The following is a 12,981-nucleotide window of genomic DNA, read 5'->3' on the forward strand; positions in this document are numbered from 1 at the left end:
GTAAGGTTCATTAATTGTTGCACTACTTCTGTGGGCATTCTATGTGGCACTAGTACTGTGGGCGTTTTGTGGATCACTACTGCTGTGGGCATTATGTGTGGCACGTCTACTGTGAGTGCTCTGTGGGGCACTACTGCTGTGGGCGCTCTGTGTGGCACAACTACTGTGGGCGCTCTGTGGCACGACTACTGTGAGCGTTATTTGTGGCAGAACTACTGTAGGCGTTCTGTGTGGCATGACTACTGTGGGCTCTCGGTGTGGCACGACTACTGTGGGCGTTCTGTGTGGCATGACTACTGTGGGCGCTCGGTGTGACACGACTACTGTGGGCGTTCTGTGTGGCACGACTACTGTGGGCGTTCTGTGTGGCACGACTACTGTGGGCGTTCTGTGTGGCACTATTGCTGTGGGCGTTCTGTGTGGCACGACTACTGTGAGCATTATGTATTAGGCACGCTATCATTGTGGGCATTTTGTGTGGCACTACTATTGCGGGTGTTATTTGTATAAGGGACACTACTGTGGGTATTGTGTATAAGGAGCACTACTGTGTATCGTAATGTGAATTAGGTACACAACTATCGGGTGCAATATGAATCAGGCACTACGTGTGGTATAATGTGAATACTATTGTGATACTGTGTGGCGTAATTTGAATTGGGGATACTATTATGTGGCCACGCCCCTTCCATATGAGACCACGCCCCTTTGGCGGGCACTGTCCCTTTATTCCATATGGGAGGGAGGGCGCAAATTTATTGTTTGCAGGAGGGCGCTGGACACCCTAGCACCGGCCCTGGCTGGAAGGCTGATATCTCTGGCTCTGGGCATAGTAGAGACAAGCTACCAGTGTCCACCACAAGTGGAGAGTCACAGCTTTTGGAGTATACCATCAGAAAAACTCTAAGTCAAACAAAACCCGAGATATCTGGCTGGGAAGAGCAATTAACAGGCTAGGATGGGGACCACTGCTTTCAAGTCGGATATCTCTGGTTCCCCAGGGCCGATTTTCAAAAATCTGGTACCCCTGGAAAGAGGCGACCCTCAGCTATCAGCCTAGGGCCTTTATACTCCTGGGGCCCTTGGGCAAGAGCCCATTGAGCCCATACGAAAAGACGGCCCTGGGTGTGGTGAGTTCAATCTGCAATCTAAATTGCAGTGTAAAAATAAAGCAGCCAGTATTTGCCCTGCACAGAAACAAAATAACCCACCCAAATCTAATTCTCTCTGCAAATGTTATATCCGCCTCCCCTGCAGTGCACATGGTTTTGCCCAACTGCTAAAAAATTTCCTGCTGCGATCAACTTGGAATTACCCCCAATGTGTATATTCATCTTTATATGATGCGACCATGGCCCTCATTCCGAGTTGATCGCTCGCTAGCTGCTTTTAGCAGCAGTGCACACGCTAGGCTGCCGCCCTCTGGGAGTGTATCTTAGCTTAGCAGAAGTGCGAACGTAAGATTAGCAGTATTGCTCGAAAATCTTTCCCTGCAGTTTCTGAGTAGCTCCAGACCTACTCCTAGACTGCGATCACTACAGACTGTTTAGTTCCTGGTTTGACGTCACAAACATGCCCTGCGTTCGGCCAGCCGCTCCCCCGTTTCTCCAGCCACTCCTGCGTTTTAGCCTGACAAGCATGCGTTTAGCACACTCAGTTTCCGCCCAGAAACACCCACTCCCTGTCAATCACTCACCGATCAGCAGAGCGACTGAAAAGCGTCGCTCGCCCCTGTGTAAAATTGCTTAGTTTTGTGTGAAATTACTTGGCGCGTGCGCCCTGTGGCCCATACGCATGCGCAGAACAGCCAATTTTTAGCCTGATCGCTATGCTGCGAAAAACAGCAGCGAGCGATCAACTCGGAATGAGGGCCCATGTACACCTAGATTGCTACTAATCACCATCATTATAACTGGGCACTTGCATGTACCCTATACTAAGTGCAAATTATACACCTCAAAACAGGTGCATTTACTCTTCTGCCCAACTCTTATTGCAGTTATACCGACACACTCACAGATACATTGACACACCTTCACTGAACTCTGCCTATGTGAGAATGCCGCATTACAACACAGTCATGCTTCTTTGGTCGTTAATGTAAATTGAAATGTACTAAATTGAAATGTACATGCACTCAGATGTGCTCACATGGAAGCCGTCGTAACAGCATTGTAGGCCCTGGACAAAGCAATGCACTTCTGTAATTTTAAACCATCTCTCCTCATGCTTCCATACAGTGAATGGCTGTCAGCACTTTGATTGGTGGATAGCTCCAGCCATCCACCAATCAGCATGCTGACAGACATTCACTGCCTGGCTGCAGTCTGGTAGAGAATGCTACCTCGCCACTCTGATTGTGTGACCACCATGCACCCCCGCTCGAAGGCCCCTAGAATTGTCATGCTGTCCAGTGTGCTATATACATTAAGATGGCCCAGGATGGAAGCGTATGTTAAGCTTAGCACGAGACCCAATATCTCATCATATTAATATACAATAAGGTCTTATTTAACGTATAACAATAATTTTACGTTATGTAAGAGAATGACATTAATAATAATGTAAACATAAACTTCATGGATTCAGCATACATTTTGACATGTACATAATTGTTTGATAGCATCAAGATGCAGTGAAATAAGGCGACATGAGGAGCTATTTTGCATGTCTGGAGACTTCATTCGAGGTAGCGTGTTCCACTGGTTCAGTTCACCAAGGGAAGGACGTGCAAAACCAAGCACAAGAACAGTGCTGTAGACAGTATTTGGAAAAACAGTCTTGCAGTTCCTTTATCTGCAGTGGCATCTAGTGGTGAAATGTCTAATTGCAGATGAGACGTCCACTTAGAAATAATTCATATGAATTAAAAAAAAAAAAACTTATTTTTTTGCAAATCCATATTGGGAAGGGCAGAGAGATTTGTGATGCATATTTCAGTGATGTTTTATGACATGGAAAAACTGTATAACCATAGGCAGCCAGTATATTGTTATTGTTGTGGAAGAAGACTGTCTACATTTACTGTATTACATCTTCTACCTTCATGTATTTGTCCCATTGTTTTTTTTATTTATTATTTAGTAGCCATAGATTTCATTCTCTACCCAGCCTGACTCAGTGCTTCTCCCATATCGGTCGTTACACAGCTCATATAGTTCATTAGTCACAAATCCACTCTCTGTGCTGGCAAGTGTAACGAAGCCACTCTCCGAAATGTTCCTTCCCATGTTATCATACTCTCCTGAGAGGTTGTCTGGAGGTGAGGTCTCCCCTGGAGCGATCTGAAAGGAGGTATTGCGAATATTTGGTCTTGTCCCTGCTAAATCGGCTTCTGTCTGCCGCTTGATGACATTGTAAATCTCCAGATTTGGGCTGTTCCGTCTATTAGGGGACATCCAGAAGCTGGGTTCCTTAACAGAGGCATCACTTCTCACTTGTCTCCTTAAAAAAAACATTAAATAATTGCTAATTAAATGTTAAATTCAGGTAACATAATTCCATAGTGCATGTGCAAACTGGCTGCCCTACTGCTCACGCATGGGTACATCTGTGCAGACAGGTCGGGCAAATCCTAACACTTACTGATCCAGGCCAGTATTGTTGGGGAAGATGAGCATCGTCCAGTGGCCTTTGTGAGATCTATATTCTAAACTCCATCTATATATCCTTCAGACGTCTCTCCAAAATAGGTACATGCACAGGCCAACGGTCGCGCATTTCATTCTCTAAGTCAGGAACCCAGAAGCCCATGCATCGCCAAGGACAGCTTTGTGTCATGGAGCTAATCCAGCATGACGAAAGCGCTGCATACTGGCACAAGATCCAACAGGTGAGTATGCAAAGATGTTTGTTGATATTCGCATTTAGGGGGTCATTCCGAGTTGATCGCTAGCTGCAGTTGTTCGCAGCGCAGCGATCAGGCTAAAAAACGGCTGTTCTGCCAATGGGTATGCAGCGCAATGCGCACGCGCATCGTACGAGCACAACGAACGATGTAGTTTTGCACAGGGTCTAGCGAAGCATTTCAGCCGCAGAGTGATTGACAGGAAAGGGGCGTTTCTGGGTGTCAACTGACCGTTTTCAGGGAGTGTTCGGAAAAACTTAGGCGTGGCTGGGCGAACGCTGGGCGGGTTTCTGACGTCAAAACAGGAACTGAACAGTCTGGAGTGATCGCAAGCGCTGAGTAGGTTTTGAGCTACTCTGAAACTGCACAAAAAAACTTTGTAGCCGCTCTGCGATCCTTTCGTTCGCACTTCTTCTAAGCTAAAATACACTCTCAGAGGGCGGCATAGCGTTTGCAATGCTGCTAAAAACTGCTAGCGAGCGATCAACTCGGAATGACCCCCTTAATGTGATCATTATTACATTTTGTCCTCGATATGCTACCAAAAGCTGAACTTTTCACAACTTGTCAAGTAATGCATAACGCCATCTGGGGATGGCATTATGAATACTTACATTCCTGATGCCACCTGTGGATGTTCTTCCAATTGTGTTCGCACATGTGCCATTTATTTACAGCCCCATGTCTGTAATTCTTGAAATCTTGTACATGCTCATTAGGGCCACCCAGGAGCCATAACGCATAACATCAGCATTAGGTTGATGTGATACAGAGGAACAGAGATGAACAGAGATCGCCAGAGGGGTGGGTTACAATAACACCTCTCTGGTGACTCTCTTTTTCATAAATCTCTGTTCTAAAACATCCTGCACTGCTGCAATAAGCGGTAATGCACATTAGGCCTAATTCAGCATGGATCGCAATTTAGAGTTTTGCCAAGTGGCTAATTATCGAAATACTGTGCATGTGCTGCATATGCAGTGTGCATGCACCAGAGCCGCATTACGATCGCGGTGCATTCGCAATATTAAAATGAAGCGACTGCACAGTGATTAACAGGAAGTGAGCATTTAGGGGTAATAACATGGCTTTGGTGGGAGTGGTAGCAGGCGTGTCATGGCCGTTTTGCGGCCGGGTCTCTGACGTAGTCTGCAATCACTTGCATACAAAATCATGTGCAGATTTGTGGAAGCTCTGCCATGGCACAGATAGAATTTATCCCTTCGATGTTCCCGCTTATGCGTATGTATTGCGATGCATACGCAGTTACTGTAGTGGGTTTCTTTTTCAATTTCTGAGCGCCAACTACCTATGCCATTCTTTGCAAAAAAATCACACTTTTAATAGCAATAGCGAGCCATGCTGAATTAGGCCCAACATCTCTTAGTACATAGAAAGGGACTGCTAAATAAATCTTCCTGTTATTTTTGTTTGGTATAGGACCATAGTAGATAACGTGGAGCATTAGATCAATGCAGCTCACAGTCAGCAGAATTAATGCTAGTCAATATAAAAGCCCAATTATCAATGTCACATGAATCCACGCAATAAGTTTGAAAAGAATATGGGGCCTATCAAATAATATTTGTGGGACATTTTCAATAGTTTTACCTGAAGCAGGCTGACGAACAGACTGCAGCGGCGGCAGCGGCTATGGGGACATAGAAATTTTCTTCTTTTTAAAAAAAAAAAATATATATATTTTTTTATTTAATTATTATTATTTATTTTATTTTGGGGGGCTGGAGGGGGGCCCTGCCTATTTTGCCGGTCCCGGGCCCCATCATTTCTGATGGCAGCCCTGATACCGATGTTGGGATCCCAGCTGTTGGGGGGGAGGGGAGCAATGAGGCCCCTTGCAGGCTCACCACAGGTTCTGTTCTCACTTATTGGGTGTCGTGGACACCCACAAGTTGGAATAGTCCCTGTTGGTCGGCATGCAGACCGTCGGGATGGTGAGGGTTTGGGATGTAGGTGCCGGTATTGTGAGCGACGGTCTCCTGACCACCGGTAACATAACTACATCCCCCTTTTGGAGCCCCTGTCTCTGCAAGTGAATTTTAGTACGTTTGGGAGAAAGCTAATTTCTTATTACTTTATGTAGCGACAATAAGAAACTAATTATTGGGTGTGAAAACCAGTAATTAGTAAATATGCATCTATTGGTGGAGTTTCTTAGGTTTTTTTTATTTTAAGGGTTGCAGACGAAACTTCATAAAGATATGATGGAAAGATGTGTCAGTAAAACTTGCCTTCTCTCTATGATACAGCAGCACAGGACTCCGATAAAAATCAACAAGAGCGTCATCAACGGGATAGTTGCAATAAGAATAAAATGTAGGTACGTCTCTGAAATGACAAATTCAAATTCTTTTAGGTGTGTCTGCTATGTACGTACACCGAAAGGGGACAATCCAATTGTGTGAGTTGAGAATTGTTTCATGAAACTTGCAGACATCCGCACAAATGCGCGCTCCAGAGACTGTTAATTCGCGGTACTCGCAGTGGGGGTTTGCGCATTTCCCCCCACATGCAATGTGAGAGTGCATGAAAAAGTGGGGTGACCTTCATGGACCACCAAAACCTGACAATTTCGTTTACAGAATCCTATAGAAGGCTGTTAATGGTCATAAGGAAAGTACTGGAGATTGTACAACAGTGTTAAATGGCTGGTTTGTGCATTTTTTTTGTTTAGTTTCCTAAGAAAAAATAAAAAATGCAAAATAAAGTAGGAATAAAAAGATGCTTTACAGGCAATTGAGATGACTTTAAAAAACGTAAAGAAAACATAAAAAGCTATTATTTTTCAAAATAATTTGGGTGTAATTTGAGGCCATTTTTTATAAAACCCCCAAAATAACATGTAAGTATTGTACTAATGAAGCTAATTGAAAACTTCCAATTGCCTTATTAGTCATTAGGGGGGCTGTCCAAGGTGTTCTGCAGGGTGTCCCAACATTTTATCCTTAAAATATGGACTTTCCCTACCAGCTCTAACCTCAGTGAGGTGCGAACGGAAAAATGTGCGTTTATTTGGATTACAAAATGCGAATTTGCAGAGAAAATGGCAACTCTCATTCTACAACTCGCACCTAAAAGGAATGACCACAATGTTGGAATGTTTTGTGGTCCATGGTGGGAATGTAGGTTAGTTATTTATTATTTATATAAAACAGCAATTTTATTGTACAAATAATATTTTATCACTCACTTCAGTCCCTGCTCTACTGGCTGTAGGCACAGGCCCCCATTGCTCATAGTGCTACATTCACGCCTGCTCTACTGGCCATAGGCACAGGCCCCATGCTCCTAGTGCTACATCCAGCCCCTGCTCTACTGGCCACAGGCACAGGCCCCCCCATGCTCCTAGTGCTACATTCACCCCTGCTCTACTAGCTGTAGGCACAGGCCCCCATGCTACAAGTGCTACATCCAGCCCCTGCTCTACTGGCCGTATGCACAGGCCCCCATGCTCCTAGTGCTACATTCACCCCTGCTCTACTGGCCGTAGACACAGGCCCCCATGCTCCTAGTGCTACATTCAGCCCCTGCTCTACTGGGCATAGGCCCCCATGCTCCTAGTGCTACATGCAGCTCCTGCTCTACTGGTCGTAGGCACAGGCTCCCATGCTCCTAGTGCTACATGCAGCTCCTGCTCTACTGGGCATAGGCACATGCCCCCATGCTCCTAGTGCTACATGCAGCTCCTGCTCTACTGGGCATAGACACAGGCCCCCATGCTCCTAGTGCTACACCCAGCCCCTGCTCTACTGGCCACAGGCCCACATGCTCCTAGTGCTATATCCAGCACCTGCTCTACTGGCCACAGGCACAGGCCCCCATGCTACAAGTGCTACATCCAGCCCCTGCTCTACTGGCCGTATGCACAGACCCCCATGCTACTAGTGCTACATTCAGCCCCTGCTTTACTGGCCACAGGCACAGGCCCCCATGCTCCTAGTGCTACATTCAGCCCCTGCTCTACTGGGCACAGGCCCCCCATGCTCCTAGTGCTACATGCAGCTCCTGCTCTATTGGCCGTAGGCACAGGCCCCCATGCTCCTAGTGCTACATGCAGCTACTGCTCTACTGGGCGTAGGCACAGGCCCCCATGCTCCTAGTGCTACATGCAGCTCCTGCTCTACTGGGCATAGGCACAGGCCCCCATGCTCCTATTGCTACATGCAGCTCCTGCTCTACTGGGCGTAGGCACAGGCCCCCATGCTCCTAGTGCTATATGCAGCTCCTGCTCTACTGGGCGTAGGCACAGGCCCCGATGCTCCTAGTGCTACATGCAGCTCCTGCTCTACTAGGCGTAGGCACAGGCCCCGATGCTCCTAGTGCTACATGCAGCTCCTGCTCTACCGGCCACAGGAACAGGCCCCCATGCTCCTAGTGCTACATCCAGCCCCTGCTTTACTTGACGTAGGCACAGGCCCCCATGCTCCTAGTGCTACATCCAGCCCCTGCTCTACTGTCCAAAGACACAGGCCCCCATGCTCCTAGTGCTACTGTACATCCAGCCCCTGCTCTACTGGTCGTAGGCACAGGCCCCCATGCTCCTACTGTACATCCAGCCCCTGCTCTACTTGGCGTAGGCACAGGCCCCCATGCTCCTACTGTACATCCAGCCCCTGCTCTACTGGGCGTAGGCACAGGCCAGTAGAGTTGCCGTTTAGCATAATTCACTCCAATCACATTCCCCGGTTATTTATACCACAGCCCCTGCTCTACTGTCCAAAGACACAGGCCCCCATGCTCCTAGTGCTACTGTACATCCAGCCCCTGCTCTACTGGCCGTAGGCACAGGCCCCCATGCTCCTACTGTACATCCAGCCCCTGCTCTACTTGGCGTAGGCACAGGCCCCCATGCTCCTACTGTACATCCAGCCCCTGCTCTACTGGCCGTAGGCACAGGCCCCCATGCTCCTACTGTACATCCAGCCCCTGCTCTACTTGGCGTAGGCACAGGCCCCCATGCTCCTACTGTACATCAAGCCCCTGCTCTACTTGGCATAGGCACAGGCCCCCATGCTCCTACTGTACATCCAGCCCCTGCTCTACTGGGCGTAGGCACAGGCCCCCATGCTCCTACTGTACATCCAGCCCCTGCTCTACTGGGCGTAGGCACAGGCCAGTAGAGTTGCCGTTTAGCATCATTCACTCCAATCACATTCCCCGGTTATTTATACCACAGACCCTTCTTTGAGTCAGGGCTATCACACATACCTTCTGCTTCTTTGGCAGTCTCATTTGTGTTTTTTATGGACACTTCTGGTTCCGTGGTGGCAGCTGATCCAACATCTTAAACATGAGAGAGAGAGAGAGAGAGAGAGAGAGAAATTAAGGAGCTTTGCCAAATTGAATACATCCTGTCCACATATCGGGGGGTATATGTTTAATTTGCCGGCTGTCAGGATCCCGGCGTTCAGGATACTGACGCCGGAATCCCAACAGTTGGCAATGCTGGCTGCCGGAATACTAGCGCAATAGGACTATTCCCACTTGTGGGTGTCCACCCATAGAGTGGGAAGAGAACCTGCAGCGAGTGCAGCGAGCCACCGAGCCCACAGTGTGGCGAGCGCAGCGAGCCCGTAATGGGACTCTTTGCGCTCACCCTGCTGTTGGCATATTGGCGGCTGGGATGCTGCTGTCGATATATTAACGGCCGTCATCCTACCCACCGGTAAATCATACTGAACCCGTCAGGGGTACCTCCTTTCTACCTTCTGCTCCAAGGGAGCCTCCTGTTCTCCCTGTTCTCACCTTAGGACAGATGCGTTATGGTTTGACACCCCAGTCAAACTCCCCACCTGCCACAAAAGAGCAATATGGAGACACTATGGACATCTTACAGTGGGCTTATTTTCACTGCTGGGAAAGGTGCACAAATATGTTTGTGGTGCTTTTAACAGTGGCATATCTATAACTGGTGCAGGGTGTACGGTGCACATGGGTCCCTAAGTCCAGAGCGGCCCGCACTGCACAGGCAGCACCCATTCATCTATACCTACCTCTCCAGAGTCTGCCATCATTGGCAGTAGTGCTGCACAAATCATGGTGAGAATTGTGCTGGGGCCATAGCACTAACTTCCGGCTAGAGAGGGAGGGAGGCCTGGACAGAGACTTTTGTTGGAGAATCGGTTGCTGGTGGTGACCCTTTGATAGATGGAGAGAAGCCCTATTTCTGGTGAAAATATCTGTTTTCTCATACCCCTTTCACACCACACAAATAACCCGGTATCGACCCGGTATATTGCCAGGTCGACACGGATCACTGTGTGGTGTGAAAGGGTCAGTCCCGAATTCTGGGGTTTCCTGACCCGGTATTTCAATGAAGAAGGGTTATTCCCGGGTTATTACCGGGTCAGGTGCAATGTGAACGGGTTGCCGGGTTGATGCGATCCGGGACCCGTTCACGGTATAGGCAGAGGCGGCGTGGAGATGATTTCATCTCCCAGCACTGCCTCCGCACCCGCCACCCGGTACCACCTCAATCCCCGATGGCAACCCGACCTGTCATATTGCCGGGATGAGAAGCCAGTCTGAAAAGGTCCAATGCCGGGTTGCACCCGGTAAGGACCCGTTTCCAATTCCTGGGTGCGAGCCGGCATTGTGATGTGAAAGCGGTATCAGTTTGATAAATAGGCCAGAGTGTCTTACAGGTTGATGCTGCTGAGTATGCAGTATGTCCAAGTTTGACCCTTTATGTTCTTTTTAGCTTCCTCAGCTGTTACATAACTAGATTTCAGCATATTGCTTATAGTTATTCTTTTACCATTTTTACTTGTATACAGTATATACCACATGGAACATAAGCTATGTCTCTCTCATTCAGTTGCAGTAACTAATAAATTAAATTTTCATGACTCCTGACATTTCAGAGCTGCAAAGCGAGATATTATTGGCTGACAATTTGCCCAAACAAGCCCACATTTCCATGTGCCACACCCCAAGTCGCCAAGACCTGCCCGACTGCCCAGAGAAAATCACTGTGTGTTTGGCACAGGCATACATATATATCCAGTTATTGTATTAGTATACAGTGCATCCAGAAAGTATTGACAGCTCTTCACTTTTTCCACATTTTGTTATGTTACAGCCTTATTCCAAAATGGAATAAATTATTTTTTCCCCTCAAAATTCTACACACAATACCCCATAATGATAACGTGAAAAAAGTTTTTTTGAGATTTTTGCAAATTTATTAAAAATAAAAACTAAGAAATCACATGTACATAAGTATTCACAGTCTTTTCCATGAATCTCAAAATTGAGCTCAGGTGCATCCTGTTTCCACTGATCATCCTTGAGATGTTCCTACAGCTTAATTGGAATCCACCTGTGGTAAATTCAGTTGATTGGACATGATTTGGAAAGGCACACACCTGTCTATATAAGGTCCCACACTTGACAGTGCATGTCTGAGCACAAACCAAGCATGAAGTCAAAAGAATTGTCTGTAGACCTCCAAGACAGGATTGTCTCGAGGCACAAATCTGTGGAAGGGTACAGAAAAAAATCTGCTGTTTTGAAGGTCCCAATGAGCGCAGTGGCCTCCATCATCCGTAAATGGAGACGTTCGGAACCACCAGGACTCTTCCAAAAGCTGGCTGGCCGTCTAAACTGAGCGATCGGGGGAGAAGAGCCCTAGTCAGGGAGGTGACCAAGAATCTGATGGTCACTCTGTCAGAGCTACAGCATTTCTCTGTGGAGAGAAGTGAACCTTCCAGAAGGACAACAATTTCTGCAGCAATCCACCAATCAGGCCTGTATTGTAGAGTGGCCAGATGGAAAATACTCCTTAGTAAAAAGCACATGGCATCCCGCCCTGAGTTTGCCAAAATGCACCTGCAGGACTCCCAGACCATGAGAAACAAAATTCTCTTGTTTGATGAGACAAAGATTGATCTCTTTTGCGTGAATGCCAGATGTCATGTTTGGAGGAAACCAGGCACTACTCATCACCAGGCCAATACCATCCCTATAGTGAAGCGTGGTGGCAGCATCATACTGTGGGGATGTTTTTCAGCGGCAGGAACTGGGAGACATGTCTGAATAGAGGGAAAGATGAATGCAGCAATGTACTGTACAGAGACATCCTGGATGAAAACCTGCTCCAGAGTGCTCCTGTCCTCAGACTGGGGCGACGGTTCATATTTCAACAAGACAACGACCCTAAGCACACAGCCAAGATACCAAAGGAGTGGCTTCAGAACAACTCTGTGAATGTCCTTGAGTGGCCCAGCCAGAGCCCAAGATAGGTGTGCCAATCTTGTGTCATCATATTCAAAAAGACTTGAGGCTGTAATTGCTTCCAAAGGTGCATCAGCAAAGTATTGAGCAAAGGCTGTGAATACTTATGTACATGTGATTTCTTAGTTTTTTATTTTTAATAAATTTGCAAAAATCTCAAAAAAACTTTTTTTATGTTGTCATTATGGGGTAGTGTGTGTAGAATTTTGAGAGAAAAAAAATAAGATTTTAAACCTACCGGTAAATCTTTTTCTGCTAGTCCGTAGAGGATGCTGGGGACTGCGTAAGGACCATGGGGTATAGATGGCTCCGCAGGAGACATGGGTACTGTAAAGCTTTAGAATGGGTGTGCACTGGCTCCTCCCTCTATGCCCCTCCTCCAGACCTCAGTTAGGACTGTGCCCAGAGGAGACTGACAGTACGAGGAAAAGGACTTTGTTATCTAAGGGCGAGATACACACCAGCCCACACCATACACACCGTACAACATTTATACAATAACCAGTTATCAGTATGAACAAAAACAGCATCAGCCAAAGGCCGATCTCAACTGTAACTTAACCCTTAAGTATGCAATAACTATATACAAGTCTTGCAGAATGTTTCCGCACTGGGACGGGCGCCCAGCATCCTCTACGGACTAGGAAAAAAATTTTTTACCGGTAGGTTTAAAATCTTATTTTCTCTTACGTCCTAGAAGATGCTGGGGACTCCGTAAGGACCATGGGGTTTATACCAAAGCTCCAGAACGGGCGGGAGAGTGCGGATGACTCTGCAGCACCGACTGAGCAAACACGAGGTCCTCATCAGCCAGGGTATCAACTTGTATCACTTAGCAAAAGTGTTTGACCCCGACCAAGTAGCTGCTCGGCAAGGCT

At 47.2% G+C, this 12,981-nt stretch overlaps 1 protein-coding gene across 2 annotated transcripts in view; it reads right to left on the bottom strand.

Moving 5' to 3' along the window:
• Positions 1 to 2,065: 2,065 nt before the first annotated feature.
• The window catches only part of LAYN (layilin), a 67,613-nt gene continuing 56,697 nt past the window's right edge, over positions 2,066 to 12,981 (bottom strand). For both annotated transcript variants that reach the window (XM_063943259.1, XM_063943260.1), the window contains exons 5-7: positions 9,077 to 9,151; positions 6,100 to 6,196; positions 2,066 to 3,444 (exon numbers count right to left, since the gene is read on the bottom strand). In XM_063943259.1, coding sequence (XP_063799329.1) covers positions 3,081 to 3,444; positions 6,100 to 6,196; positions 9,077 to 9,151 — 536 coding nt within the window. In that variant the 3' untranslated portion in view covers positions 2,066 to 3,080. The remainder of the gene's footprint in view (positions 3,445 to 6,099; positions 6,197 to 9,076; positions 9,152 to 12,981) is intronic.

Source organism: Pseudophryne corroboree, chromosome 10 (genome assembly GCF_028390025.1).
Source record: "Pseudophryne corroboree isolate aPseCor3 chromosome 10, aPseCor3.hap2, whole genome shotgun sequence".
NCBI lineage: Eukaryota > Metazoa > Chordata > Amphibia > Anura > Myobatrachidae > Pseudophryne > Pseudophryne corroboree.